We start from the raw sequence: 14,930 nt of genomic DNA, 5'->3' as shown, positions 1-14,930 counted from the left end.
CTCTGATACAATGTTGATATTTGTAGAAGTAAAGAGGGAGAAGAATAAGGGAGAACAAGGGAAGGAGAGAAGCCACAAAACATGAGCACTATTCATTCGATAGACGAAAAAAGAGGGCATGCCGCACCTAACATAAAAGGGTCAACCCCCCTTGAGTACAAAAAGAATAATGTCTAAATTACCCCCAAGTATTAGGTAATGTATACTAAGTCCTAATACAAAGGACATTACATAAAAGGTAAAACACTATATTACACTACAATACTTAGGTTTCAATACGTGGGAAGATCTCTAGTCAACTACATTGGAAAAAAGCAACAGATCGGAAATCCACCACACTTGTGGCCTCGAGTCAACTACATATTCTTTACTTGAAAAAAAGTTTAAATACATCAGAGAGATCATAATTTGGAGATCCATTGAATCTGTATTAATTCCTTTAAAACAGTTGCTTAACTTTAACCTACCAAGTATCATTATGCAGATACACTACTTCAGTTCACATCAAACAATTTTTTTTTCTGGTTGTGCTGCTACTTGTCCTACACATAGGACAAACTCATGAGAGAAATAAAGCCAATTCAGTTCCCTAAACCTGCAACAAGTGTCCAAATAGGATTTGAATGAGAATCAACAAAAGATTGCAATTCAAGAATGCACAAGAGCTGTGAAAGAATAACCATACACTATGATAGTTACAGTTTTCCCTTCAAGAATTCAACAATGTAGAGTCAAGCAAATTCTTTAACCAAAGATTGAAATCTCTTTTTCTTTATCAAACGACGCTCTGCATTTTCCGATGCTTTCAAAAAGAACTGCAAAAGTGAAATTGCAGAAAGAATGTGAATAATTGATCAAGGAAACAAATATGGAACTCTACATTAATAGGTAGGTTAACCAAACTAAAAAGTGTATGTTAAGAAGCAGAATAGTTGAGTGCTTGGTGCAAACAGCCAATCTATATTCACCAGTCACAAGGCAAATCATTGTTGATAAAACCATAGTCATCTCATTCTCAGGAAAATATTAGCAAGGGAAAATCATGTGATACTTTTAAAAAATGAGTTTTTCTAAAAAAAATCTCACAAAAATATTGCATATAAACAAAAATGCAAATGCAAATAATATAAAAAACTAGGCAAAAGATATTTTATCGCATTAATATCAGGTTAAAAACATGATACATTCAAAACAGGTGAGATATTGTGAAAACATCATGTTTTCTCGATATAATGTCACCCTTTAAAAAGATCATGACATTTTCAGAATGTTGGCATTATGAATATAACACTGCTTAATGTTAACAAATGATTATCAGAACATAAAACAAGAATGAGAGCACTGAGTTTTTGCAAAGAGGTTTGCTTGGAATCTAGTGAATTATCACTACATCACCTGGTTGTGCAAAAAATCAAACCATAAGCTTTTGTGGCAGATAAGCATGCAGTTCTAAGGAAGAAAAAGAAGGATCACAAAAAGGTCATCGTTATATCATCAATTCAACAGTCGAAGACCATCAATAATAATAAGCAATTCAAACTCCAACGGGCTCATAACAAATACACCAACTCATCAAAACAGAGACTTCACTCAACATAAGAAAGAGTTCAAGATCTTATCTCTACAGAGAAAGTGAAAAACGCCAATTCTGTTGGTATACAAGGCTTGATCACACCCCAATCTAAAGAGAAAGAAAGGAAGAAAACTTGATCCGATTAAAGTGATCATAAAACAAAAAAAGAAGAGGTGATGCTCTAAGAAGAGAATGAAATACCAAAAGGTTAAGAATCAGTCGACAAGCAAGCAATATAAGATTAAAGGATGATTACCTAAAGTTGACCCCAAAATAATATGAGGATAGATGCCTAATTTCAAGGAGTCCAAGAAATTGTTCTTCTCAACATAAAGCAATTGTTCTGAATCATATCAAATCATGAATTCTCTGAGTCTAATCTTTCAACCCACGGTGTTGAGGCTTATTAGACACCAATACTGCTTCCTATATCTCCTCAGTTGATTATGAATGTTTGAACAAAGACTGCTTGCAATCATCCCTAGAGTACCTTGCTTGACAATATTTCAGGTCCCAAACAACCAAGCGTGTGGCCTAGGACCGTGCACGAAAACAAACACAAGACACAACGAGCCATCTGGGAGAAGACACTTTACACTGAAATTCGAAGGATTGGCATCCAATCTTCTAGGCATAGCACCACTTCCACGGTCACGAAGAGGAAATGAAGGTTCAAATAAGCTGGGAAGCGGATCCTCACTGTCACTACAGGAATCGACTCCTATTCATTCCTCTTGAACAGTACTCAAGCGCGAAACACCTCCACCACTCTGAAGACTATCCTCAGCATCGTTCGATGAAATCACATTAACCGTTCCATAATGATAATCATGTTGAAGTTCGCTCCCCAAAATATTCTCCAAAACCCCACAAGTTTCGTTCTCCATAGCTTCCAAATCGCCATAGTTCTCCTTCTGTTGGACAGAGTCGGCTAATGCAGCCAGATAATCATCACCACAGTGCTCCACCGTAACGAACTCCCTACCATCCTCTCCTAAATAACCAAATAAACAACCAAAAAATCTGTTGAATAAAAAATCCAAGCAATCTCTGAAGCCATAAAAACTCGGAATTCATCAAAAACAAAACAGAAAATCAAATCATCTAAGCAACTGTCAACAATACACTCAATATCTCGATCCTTTTCACGATAGATTTTCGCAATCTCAATCTCGTCCAGAAATCCCAAAAAGAGGAAAGCCCAAATCCGGACATCAAACCCTCCATATTCCGATTGAATCAATGGGTGAAAGACTCATTCACAAAAGAACCCAGATGGATGAAAGAATCGAGACTCTCTCTCTCTCTCTCTCTCTCTCTCTCTCTCTCTGCAGAGAGATGCTTATTTATAAGCATATACGAGAATGGCGGGAAAGAACTCGCGGGAAACTCAAGCAGCTAAAATTTCATAATTACCCTTTTCCTTGTTCCAAACTGACGGAAAGAAAAACGTCATCCGGCTTGTTTTCGGTAAGTGATATTGTATAGTAGTTGGAGAGATTTTGGTAATTGTACATTTATCGGAACTTTATGCAGCATTTCTGGATTCCATTAAAAAAAAAGAAAGTATGGAAACAAGGATTTTACAAGTAAAAAGTTCAAACTTATTGGATTTTATCCAGATTTGAAATCTAGACCAACATAAAATATCGCTATGAACCTGCATCTGATTTCGAAAAGTCAGATTATATAAGCTTAAATTTGATGTGAATACACGTTCAGAATTAACTTTAAGAACCATATAAAAAAATAAAGTGTCAGATTCAAAACAGATATCCAACAAAGTCCAGTCCATTTGCACCATAGTCCAATGTGTCCAAAACCATATCTGAAATATCTGATTTTATGACCCAGTCCGCACATGTGGATCCTGCCATGACACGTTATAAAAGCCCAGCTCAGTATGCAAATGGGTCGGATCCAGGATGGAGGTTTTGCATTTTTTGCTGTTCCAAATCCGACTCCCCCATGTGTTTAGCCCTTTAAAAAATGAGGAAGTAACACTATTTTATCTCTATAACTGTTGTTTGCAGACTAAACTCAAGTGGTTTGGCGTATTGGGATGGGGCCTAGGCTGTTAGACAGGTTCAAATCCCATGGGCGTCACCCCCTGCTTAAGCCCAAGTTTGGTGTCTCCCTTAGGTTGAAGGGTAAGCCCTTAGAGTTTTATGCAGGCAGGACAGCAGCCTTAAGTACAGCAGGCTGAGCCAGCGCGGTTAGGTCTCTGCGCCTGGGGCAGCTTTTCCTAGTAAATATATATATATATATATATATATATATATTGCTCGCAAACAAATTAATTCTATCATTTATCCATGCTATATTGCATTATGTGAAATATATCTAAAATACATGTATTATCACTTAACAAGCTTATTTCAGCTGAGCTTAGCTGCACACTCATGTTCAGCTTGCTGAGCCTAGTTCACGAGTTTGAGCGAGCTCCTTACGAGCCAGACGAGAGCCAAGCCTACTGCTTCAGCCTTGCAGCAAAACACGTGTACCATGGGCAACTCTGGGAAACAAGCCAAGTCGCTCATAGCTTGGCTCATGTTCGGCTCGTTCATGACTCGTAAACTAGGCTCAGCAAGCTGAATATGAGCTCATATCAACTCGTTCGAGAAATATATTTTAAATTTTTTTTAATCCTATTTTCTTTCAGCTCTAACACAATGCATTTTTTCCACAAACAAGCCAGCTCAAACTCAGCCTGCTTAACTTGAACCGATTATGAGAGTTCGAACTCATGAGCTTGGCCCACCACATGAATGAGCCTCCAACCAACCTATTCAAGCATAGAGCCCTAGTGGGCTAATTCTAGACACTATTTGAGTTGTAGTTTTGAGAGTAAGTTTGCTAAATGAAATAGGTGAACAAAGAATGATGGATCTTATACATGAGAGTAAGTTTAGTGACACATTTTGTTGGGCTCTCTGTTCAAAGCAAAAATTTGACCACCCAATAATCTAGTGAACATAGAACAATGGATTTTATGCATAAGTTTAGTGAGACATTTGCTACGTTCTTCATGCAAACTAGGGCTGTCAACAAGTTGGCTTTGGTTTGAACCCAGGTGGAATCAGACTTGGCCCCGATTTTCAAGTATGATATCCGGTCTTGACCTGGGTATAATCGGACCCACCAAAAGAGAAACCATATTTGGACCCGATAAGAACTACATGAACCAGACCTGGGTCATACCCAGTAAAATAAAATAAAAAATTATCATTTTTACATTGAAAAATTGTGAACTCGGGTCGGGGTCAGGTCTGGTATAAAATTTCACAAACTCTACCCGGATCCTTGTATTAAAGGGACCTTCAGGTCTGGACACTACAACAGAGCAGTAGATTAGCGACGACCACCTTCCGTCGCTAATCCGTCGCTAACCATGTTAGCGACGGATTAGCGACAACGCGGCGACAGTATGCTTACGTCGCGAATATTTCGACGCTAACTGGCGACGGAATAATTCCGTTGCCAAGTCCGTCGCTAATTGCGACGGAATAACGAGCGCTATATTCCGTCGCCAATCCGCCGGTACTAAACGGCGACCACGGCGTGGCGACGGATTTAATTCCGTCGCTAAGCCGTCGCTAGATTAATATGAATAGCGACAGAATCATCCGTCGCTAATCCGTTGCAAAAACGAAAAAAAATCAAAAAAAATTTATTTAAAAATTAATTACGGAGAACTGTACAATTTATATTTCCTGTACAATTTATATTTCCTGTAAATAAAAAACAAACCACACAAAAAAATTCATATAACAAGTATCTATAATAATTAATCGTTCCACCTTAAAACTAAAAAGTTTAATTATTTACAATTCAACAATTACAATTAGGAAAAATAAAAAAAATAGAACTTCTTCAACACAGTCCTCTAATCATCGCCAAGATTTTGTGCGTCTTCTTGTTCATTGTCTTTATCTGTCCCTTCAGCTCCACTACCCTGATTATCGCTAGCAGCCTACACAAGAAAAGAACAGTCAGTATTGATAAACAAAATATAATGAAATAAATTACACACTATATGTGATTCTATCATGTGCTCATGTGTGATCTAAGGCAATAAAAAAACTCTATATGTGATTCTATCATGCTCATATGTGTGCTAAGGCAGTCAAAAAATTGAATATGTGATTATAGCATGTTCATATGTGTTCTAAGGCATATAAAAAAACTCTATATGTGATTCTACCATGCTCAGATGTGCTTTAAGGCAAGCAAAAAACTATATATGTGATTCGATCATGCTCGTATGTGTGCTAAGGCAGTAAAAAAATTGAATATGTGAATATAGCATGCTCATATGTGCTCTAAGGCAGGCAAAGCCAAAAATTTTATATGTGATTCTATCATAAATGATATATAACATGTTCATATGTGTTCTAAGGCAGTTAAAAAACTCTATATGTTATTATAGCATGTTCATATGTGTGCTAAGGCAGTCAAAAAACAGAATATGTGATTATAATATGCTCATATGTGTTCTTAGGCAGTAAAAAAACTGAATATGTGATTATAGCATGCTTATGTGTTCTAATGCAATCAAAAAAACTTTATATGTGATTCTATCATGCTCATATGTGCTCTAAGACAGACAAAAAGTTAAATATATATATATATGTGATTCTATCATGCTCATATGTGTGCTAAGGCAGTAAAAAAATTGAATATGTGATTATAGCATGTTCATATGTGTTCTAAGGCATCTAGAAAAACTCTATATGTGATTCTACCATGCTCAGATGTGCTTTAAGATAGTCAAAAAAACTATATATGTGATTATACCTGAGAGGGACCTGGAATCGAAGATCCCCTATCCTGAACAGCGGCCTTGATCTCATTTCGGAGAAAGGGGGCGACGGTGTATTGGAAGTAGTTATTCAGTGATTCATTAATGATCTCGCGTACATCATCACCGGAAAGAATAGTCGGCTGCTTGGAGCTTATGTCGGCGTAAGAAGTTGGTGAGCCGTAACTGGAAGAACCAATAACTGGTGAAGTGTTCATATTACTCCCAAACCCGAACACGCGACCTTTTTTGGGTTCACCTGCTGCAGTCACCCATGCTGTAGGATCAAATGATGGATGCTGAGTAGCGTCTTCACCATATCGCTCTACCATTTGTTGCTCATATGCCTCCTACAAAATAATGTTTAAAGTATTCATTAATAATTAATGATAACATTATGATGACTTGCATATATATTGCAATGATTATTAATAGAATTAATACATACCGTTGTCGTTCTCGCCTTCTCTGATACGAAGACTCCCGTGGTCTTCCGTTTATGTGTTTCTACAAACACATCCTTATATGGTACACTGCCTCCTTTTTCTGCTTCCTGCGAAGTTAAATGACAAAAGATTTAGTACACAAATTTGCAACTATACTTATAAAATTAATATTATATATTGATGAGTTACCATTTTCTTTAGGTGGCTCCCAAATGTCTTAGATCCACCTGTGTGTAGATGGGCTTCGGGCATCTTCGATCGATTTTGTGAAGCCTTCGCAGAGCGATTTTTAAATGCATCTCCCGCCCACATATCGCACATTTCATCACAGTAATCTCTCCTGATAGTAATAGGACCATGGCCCTTCCACAGTAATGGATCATCTACTACGCCAGATGCTTTTTTTGCTGCAGTCTTCATAGTGTGCAGCATGTCTGCAAATCGATTGGCAGCCACCTTCTGCCACACCTTCCTTGCATCATTTTCTTCCACCGTAGTTGCAAAGCGATTCGAAGCCTACAAATATTTTCAGAAAATTAGTATACATTGCTTAAATAAATTAAATATGAAACACATTAACTATGAGGAACAACTGTATACCATGAATAAGGACCACAATCATTTTCTTTACATCTGATACAATGACCTCCGATGCGCACAATGTTCTGAAAAATCCGCTCAACTCAGACAATACCCCCCATATAGGTTTGTCTAACATATCATGGAATGCTAGGGGTATCAATCGTTGCATAAAGATATGACAATCATGGCTCTTCAACCTATATAACTGTCCATCGTCAATCTTCACAGCCCGAGCAATGTTAGAGACATATCCATCTGGAAATCTCAGTTGTCTCAACCATTGACATACATGTTTTATTTGATCAGGTCCGAGCACGTACTTCGCCTTTGGTTTCAGTACTTTGCCATTATACTCTTTGAGTTCCAATTCTGGTCTTTTACATATTAATTTTAAATCCATACGGGCCTTCGGATTATCCTTCGTTTTTCCTTTAATATTCATTACTGTATTGAACACATTATCAAACACATTTTTCTCTACATGCATCACATCCAAATTATGTCGTATCAATAGGGTCGGCCAATACGGTAGTTCCCAAAAAATAGATTTTTTCGTCCAATTGTGTTCCTTCCCAAATCCACGGAAGGGTGTAGGACTGCGGGCATTTGTTAATACATCTGGAAAGTATCGCAATCTTCTTAAAATCTCTATGCCAGACAATCTTGAGGATGGACCTTCCATTTCAGTTGTGCATGCTGTAAATGCATTCTTTTGACGTCGGAACGGATGATCGCTGGGTAGAAATCGACGATGGCAATCAAACCAGCAAGGCTTCCTTCCATGCCTCAATCTAAAAGCTTTGGAATCCTCCATGCAGTACGGACAAGCCAACCTCCCATGTGTGCTCCAACCAGATAACATACCATATGCAGGGAAGTCACTGATTGTCCATAGAACAGCACCACATTCACCCGTGCATCAAAAGCGTTTCTAAATTCTTCTCCATGAAACGTCCAGTTCTGATAATCACTCACAAAACCCTTCCTGTATAGGTGATGTCTAACGCCATGAGGTTCTACAAATCGATTATTCTTACAAATCTTGCAGGGACACCTAATCCGACCTGTGGGATCTACCGTACTGACACTTGCCGTTGCAAATTCAATAAAACTGTCGACACCATCCATATATTCATGCGATAACTCATTGTCCACTATCCTACGGTACATCAATTCACGGTTTGCAGTCATTCTGTCGTATGATGTTACGAATAGTATCCTAACCAGTTAAAAGAGAACCATCAAAATGCTATGATGAAGAAAATATCAAATTTATCATGCAATATATGATGTCATACAATCACAAGAATTATGATGCATGCATTGATAACTTAATATTTTCATGTGCAAACTATTCATGACACGATACATTCATTTGAAGCATGCTTTCAGTATACAATTTTACATGGAAGACATAATCAAATTGAAAGTAACTACATGTAAGCATGGATACAATCACATCAAACATTGCAATACATCGAAATAATTCATATCAAACAAATGTCAAACATGTACCTGCAGCAAACACACTTCAATATCCCACTAACTACTACCACGCATAGCATGGACTCCGTACTCCAAAAATAAGAACACTTCCATATTCATACATTAAAATCATGCTCAGCATGATCTCCGAACTCCAACAAAGCAGTCCTAGATATCAACAACTAAGTGAGTGTGTGAACAATAAAGTGTTACATTCAATAAATTAAATAACATGTGATGCGCTTGCCTCACTTACTCACCACGGGTATTTACCCGATTTGCATTGTTTTTGTCACTTACTTACCACGGGTGGCGGGGCACAAGCGAGTTCCGTTGAGAAATCTGCACAAAAAAACAATTTTTTAAAATGAAGTCACCACGGAAAAAAAACTGTTCTGACAAGGGGTCGACTCCCCTGCTGTTCCGACAGGGGGTCGACCCCCTGCCCGGGTCGACCCCCTACCGGAAAGGCAAGGGGCAAGGGTCCTCTGCCGAAAAATGCAGGGGGTTAACCCCCTTCCGGAAAACGCGGGGGTTAACCCTCTGCCGGAAAACGCGAGGGTTAACCCCCTCCATTTTCCGGAAGGGGGTTAACCCCCTGCCGGAAACGGGAGGGGGTTAACCCCCTGTGAACCGGGAGGGGGTTAACCCCCTGCCGGAAATGGCAGGGGGTTAACCCCCTGCGTGAAAATGGGGGTTAACCCCCTGCGTGAACCGGAAGGGGGTTAACCCCCTGCGTGAACCGGAAGGGGGTTAACCCCCTGCCGAAAACGGCAGGGGGTTAACCCCTTACGTCAAAACGGGGGTTAACCCCCTGCCGGAAACGACAGGGGGTTAACCCCCTGCGTGAAAATGGGGGTTAACCCCCTGCCGGAAACGGCAGGGGGTTAACCCCCTATGTGAACCGGGAGGGGGTTAACCCCCTGCCAGAAACGGTAGGGGGTTAACCCCCTGTGTGAAAACGGGGGTTAACCCCCTGCCGGAAACGGCAGGGGGTTAACCCCCTGTGTGAACCGGGAGGGGGTTAACCCCCTGTGTGAACCGGGAGGGGGTTAACCCCCTGCCGGAAACGGGAGGGGGTTAACCCCCTGCGTGAACCGGGAGGGGGTTAACCCCCTGCCGTTTCCGGCAGGGGGTTAACCCCCTGCGTTTTCCGGCAGGGGGTTAACCCCTTGCCGGAAACGGGAGGGGGAGGGCGTTACCTTTCTCCGGGCGGCGAACGGTGGGACCAGCGGACGGTGGGACCGGCGGACGGTGGGACCGGCGGACGGTGGGACCGGCGAACGGCGGGACCGGCGAACGGCGGGACCGGCGCAGGAGCAGCGAAAGAAGAAAAGGAAAACCTGGTTGGGATTAGGGTTATTCGAAAGTTAGCGACGGCTTAGCGACGGATTAATTCCGTCGCTAAGCCAACGTAAAATCAAATTCGCGAAAATAGCGACGGATTATATTCTGTCGCCACATCCGTCGCTAGTTAGCGACGGACTAGTTTCCGTCGCTAACGTCGTCGGTAAATGGTGCGATCGTACCGACAAAACAATCTGTCGCAACATCCGTCGCTAATTAGCGACGGACTAGGCGACGGACTATCTTCCGTCGCTACTTTCATAAGATTCAGTGATAATAGCGACGAATATTTGTCGCTCGCCAATCCGTCGCTAACTAGCGACGGAATCTTTCCGTCACTAACGTCCGTCGCTAACAACCTATTTTCTTGTAGTGGGACCTGGGTCTTAATCGGGTCTTCTTGTTTATCACCATACCCGGACCCTATAGGGTTTGGTACAGGTTGGGTCCCGGGTAAGCCCGACCCCTTGACACCCCTCATGCAAACCAGAAGTTTTGCCTTAAAATCAAAACAATTGGCAAGATGATAAATTATATGATTGACTGAGTGACAAACAATGGGGTTTGTTTGAAAAGCAGGAGATGTTGGAATTGGGGGAATCAGAACAATTATACAAATCACATTTGCAATAAAAAGTTTTGGAAATGTTCACACGCAGCATGAATGGTTTGTATTTTGCAACATGGATAGTTTTGTTCTCACGGGTAATGCCATCCTCTCTAAATGCATGGGAACTGAGTTTTTAGTTTTTTTTTTTTTTAATCTGATAATATGGATGTGTATGATTTCACATGAATCAACTTTAATATTGTCCGATTATGACGTTTGTGTATTTTTAGAGTGTTTAAGAATGAGTGGGACAAAATTGGCATGAAGTTTGATAGGTTGTTTAGTACATAGGTATACACCAATAGAGAGAGAGAGACCCACCAAGTAGAAACCATAGGTGTGTTTGCATATTCTCAATCAAACTTCATAGATGCATAAAGTACAGGTAATTTGATAGGAATCATACCATCGATCATGTTTTTGGACATAAAAATAAGTTTTTTAAAATAAAATTTTGATAACTATAAACAACAACAACAACAACTACGCCTTCATCCCAAAACAATTGGGGTCAGCGATATGAACCAAAAAAGAAATTCATTTGATAACTATAAACCATTCATTTTTTTAAATCATAAGAAACCCACATGTAAATCACAATCACATGATCCATAACTTGTTTTCTACTAAAAAAATGCATGAAAATCATGTCAATCATCTAAGAAAAGATCAAGAACTTTGAAAAATTAAAGCTTCTACTAGGTGGGAGTAGGGGTTAACATATATCATTTCCTAAGAGAACCTAATGAATCCCAACAAAAATGAGGCCGCATGTGCGATATATATATATATATATACCTTTAAACCATTTCTATAAAGATTATCACCCAATAATAATACATGTGAGCGAGAGAGAGCTGATTCATTGGCTAATACAATACGCGCCCAAAAAAAATATTCACCAAAATTCCTTACAAAATACCAAAGCCCGGCTGCGGCGGGTGCTAGAAAGAAGGGAAAAAAAAGAAGAAAAAAAGAGAGATTTGCGATTCATCGGCTGAGACAGTACACCATAAAAAAAAATCACCAAAATTCTCTTTACAAAATACCAAACCAGATGATACCCTGAGAGAGAGAGAGAGAGCGTAGCCCTCTGATTTCTCAGGGAGCAGCTGGCGCTAGCCTCAGCCGGAGATCGACCCCGACGACTCCGGAGTTGTTCGACGCGCTGGCGGCGGCGCACTCGACGTCCGGCGCCGCCCAAGAGCCCACTCGCGGCGGTGGCGCTGCGCCGCCGCGGGAGGGGAGGTACATCCAGAATCCTGGCTGCGGCGGGGGCGGGGGCGACGGCGAAGTCGGGGCCGGAAAATAACGCCAGTGGCCGCCGGGGGTCGTCATCCTGGCGGCGTCGATCGGCCTCTGGTGGAGCGCCACCACGTTTGCGGTGTGGTGGAAGCCGACCGTGTCGCAGGGGAAGGGCGGCCGTGCTCGGGCGGCGTGCGGGCTGAGCATGGCCGAACCCGGGAGGCGCGCCGCCTGCATCTGCGCCCGCCGGGCCATCTGCCGCTCCTTCTTGTGCGCGTTCTGGTGGCCGCCGAGCGCCTGCGAGTTCGCGAACTCCCGGCAGCAGTACTGGCACTCGTACTTCCTCCCGTCCGTACCCGCCGATCCTCCACCACCACCACCCTCCTCCTCTTCCATCACCCGAAACCCGAAGATCTTCACCACCGACCCGCCAATCGCCCTCTTCTCCGCCAGCTCCACCTTCTCCGTCGTCCCCGGTGGGCAGCTGGCCCTCGTTTCCGCCATTTTCCGTCACACCGTCAAGAATTCCGGAGAGTCGTCACCGTCGGAACGCCGCCGCCACCTCCATCCTTTTACGCCATGAGTAATCCCGTCCTCTCTCTCTCTCAGATTTATTATAGCTCGGCCTTGTCTTAGTGTGGGGCCCGCATCCGGTGCTTCCCCGAATCAAAATCCACAGAACTTGACCAAAGTGCCCCTCGGAACTGGTTAGAGATGGTTGTTTTTTACTGGTAGTGATTAATTTATTATTCCCAAATGAAAGCATTTTTCGTTTTGTCATAAAGTCGATTTATTATTGGATTCACTTTAACTGAGAATCTTTTGAGATCAAAAGGCAAAAAGGTTAGCCCTAAATGAAATTTTCCCTTTCTATTTCTAACTTGTTAATGCTGTGATATGGTTGCAACAAGAGCAAACCTAATATATATATATATATATATATATATATATATATGTATATATTAATAAAATTATGCACTAAATATATTATAAAAATATCATATAATATCTATTATATATAATATATTGATAAAATATAGATATATTTATATATTTTATATAAAATATAAAGTTAGCATGACCTAGCCAAGTCATGAATCACTTAAGGATGAGTCACCGGGTTTTAAAATACTGATCTATATTGGGCGTTAGCTTGAGCTGAGAAGAGACACTGTGTGAATGAAACCTTGACCACCGGTCTAGTGGCCAAGGCCTCACCCCACTATGCTAACCCTTCTTGGGGTTAAGGATGCACACAAGCTGAGCTTGAGTCAAGTTTGGCATGTACAAACTTCCATCCAAGAAATTGTGTGTATAGGTTTAGCCTGAACCTGAATCACTGATTTTTTAGGCTTAATTAGCTCGTGTTGTGCTCGACTTGATTCATTGAGCTCAATGAATTGAGCTGAGCTGAACTCAGTTCGAGCTCATCAAGCAGAGAGAAGGTCGGTATTGGTTCGGAGAAGGGCACGATTTTAAGAAGCATGTCGGAGGGAGACGCAAACAGTGGGCGACGAGAGGCATAGTCTCGTAGGGAAGGGTGATAGCACTGAGAGTGTGGTGGTGGCTTGGTGGGCAACAGCGTTGAAAGATCAGAGATGGCAAGGAGGCATATGCCGTTGGGGCCAGTGTGACAAATATCGCGAGATTTACGAAAAATCTTGCGATAATATCGTGAGAAATTGCATGAAAGTTTAAAACGAAAATTTCTTGCGAGATTTTTTAAAATATCATGAGATTTATGAAAAAAACATAAATACCAAGATTTCAATGTGATATTTACATTTTTAACAGCTATTTATCGCAAAAAAATCATGTATTTCTATTTTTAAATAAATTTTATTAATATTTTCTTATAAAAAATAATTTTTAAAATTTTAAATTATTTTTTATTGCCCAGATTTTTGCCGAAAAAAACATGAGATTTATGGAATTTTTTCAATTTCTCGCAAGTTTTTGAAAAACGAGAAATTGCCGATAAAAACGCTTGTCACTATGGTTGGGGCGAGGCAAGGGGGAGGTTGGTTCGAGGGTGGGTGAAAAACCCTAGTTCAACACATGAGAAGGCTAAAGCAGTAAAGGGGTAAGACAGGTCCGAAATGCCCCAAAAATAATCCGAGCCTACTTAATCTTATCGAGCCTCAGAGGCTGATCAAGCTCATTTTTGCTCATTCAACCATTAGAGGAAAGTACAAGCTCAGTTCATTTATAGCACAAACGAGCCACGAGCCGAGCCTTAACCGGCGTGGTTAGTTGTGCATTATTACCTGATCAACAAGTCACATCAAACATTAGCTTTTAATTTTTCATATCAAGGTTCGTAATTGATCCCCTCCCTCACCGACTGCAAGTTGGGAGTAGGGATGGCAGTGGACCGGGGGAAAGCGGGGCCCCGCCCCGCCTCGCCTTGTTTGGACCGGGGATGAAGGGTATGAAACAGGGATGGAGGCGGGGACCAAGGTTAAAATCCATCCCCGTCCCGGGGTGGAGGCGGGGATGAACATGCACTTTTCCCCGCCCCGACCACTTTTTCCCGCAATATCCCCGCCCCGCCCTGCCTCATCCCCATTTGAACCGGGGATGGAGGACATGAAACGGGGATGAAGGCGGGGGTGGAGGATAAAATCCATCCCCGCCGGGGATGGAGGCGGGGGTGGAGACCTTGTCCCCCGCCCCGCCCCACTGCCATCCCTAGTTGAGAGGCTTCCCTTTGTTAAAATCCTTGAAGTCCTCTTTGTCTATCACAGAGTAGATTAAGTTTCCACCTTTTCAGCAAAGAATGCCTAAACTTGTAGCGCCCCCTCAACTTAGTATATCATTCACAAAATATGTGCTTAATTT

The 14,930-nt window shown here is 41.5% G+C and overlaps 2 protein-coding genes across 2 annotated transcripts; both read right to left on the bottom strand.

Annotated features, from left to right (window-relative positions):
* Positions 1-5,282: 5,282 nt before the first annotated feature.
* On the bottom strand, positions 5,283-6,600 carry LOC149844100 (uncharacterized). The gene is made up of 2 exons (XM_090002060.1): positions 6,371-6,600; positions 5,283-5,546 (listed from the first exon to the last, which is right to left on the bottom strand). The coding sequence occupies exons 1-2, from the start codon at positions 6,590-6,592 to the stop codon at positions 5,460-5,462; spliced, it is 309 nt and encodes a 102-aa protein (XP_089858186.1). The 5' UTR covers positions 6,593-6,600; the 3' UTR covers positions 5,283-5,459.
* A 5,266-nt stretch (positions 6,601-11,866) lies between these two features.
* On the bottom strand, positions 11,867-13,489 carry LOC149844099 (uncharacterized). The gene has a single exon (XM_090002055.1). It carries the CDS (start codon positions 12,591-12,593, stop codon positions 11,946-11,948), a length of 648 nt encoding a protein of 215 aa, XP_089858181.1. The 5' UTR covers positions 12,594-13,489; the 3' UTR covers positions 11,867-11,945.
* Between the last annotated feature and the right edge of the window lie 1,441 nt (positions 13,490-14,930).

The sequence above is a fragment of the Nuphar pumila genome, chromosome 3 (genome assembly GCF_984573655.1).
Source record: "Nuphar pumila chromosome 3, dmNupPumi1.hap1.1, whole genome shotgun sequence".
In the NCBI taxonomy this organism is placed as follows: domain Eukaryota; kingdom Viridiplantae; phylum Streptophyta; class Magnoliopsida; order Nymphaeales; family Nymphaeaceae; genus Nuphar; species Nuphar pumila.
The sequence above is the reverse complement of the archived record's forward strand: the minus strand, read 5'-3'. Positions and strand labels throughout refer to the sequence as shown.

Bases quoted from the DNA above. Each gene is read 5' to 3' on its own strand.
- LOC149844099 (XM_090002055.1), bottom strand. From the start codon at position 12,593: ATGGCGGAAACGAGGGCCAGCTGCCCACCGGGGACGACGGAGAAGGTG.
- LOC149844100 (XM_090002060.1), bottom strand. From the start codon at position 6,592: ATGAACACTTCACCAGTTATTGGTTCTTCCAGTTACGGCTCACCAACT. The intron at 5,547-6,370 runs GTATAATCACAT...TTTCTTGTGTAG, and splicing joins CGATTCCAGGTCCCTCTCAG to GCTGCTAGCGATAATCAGGG.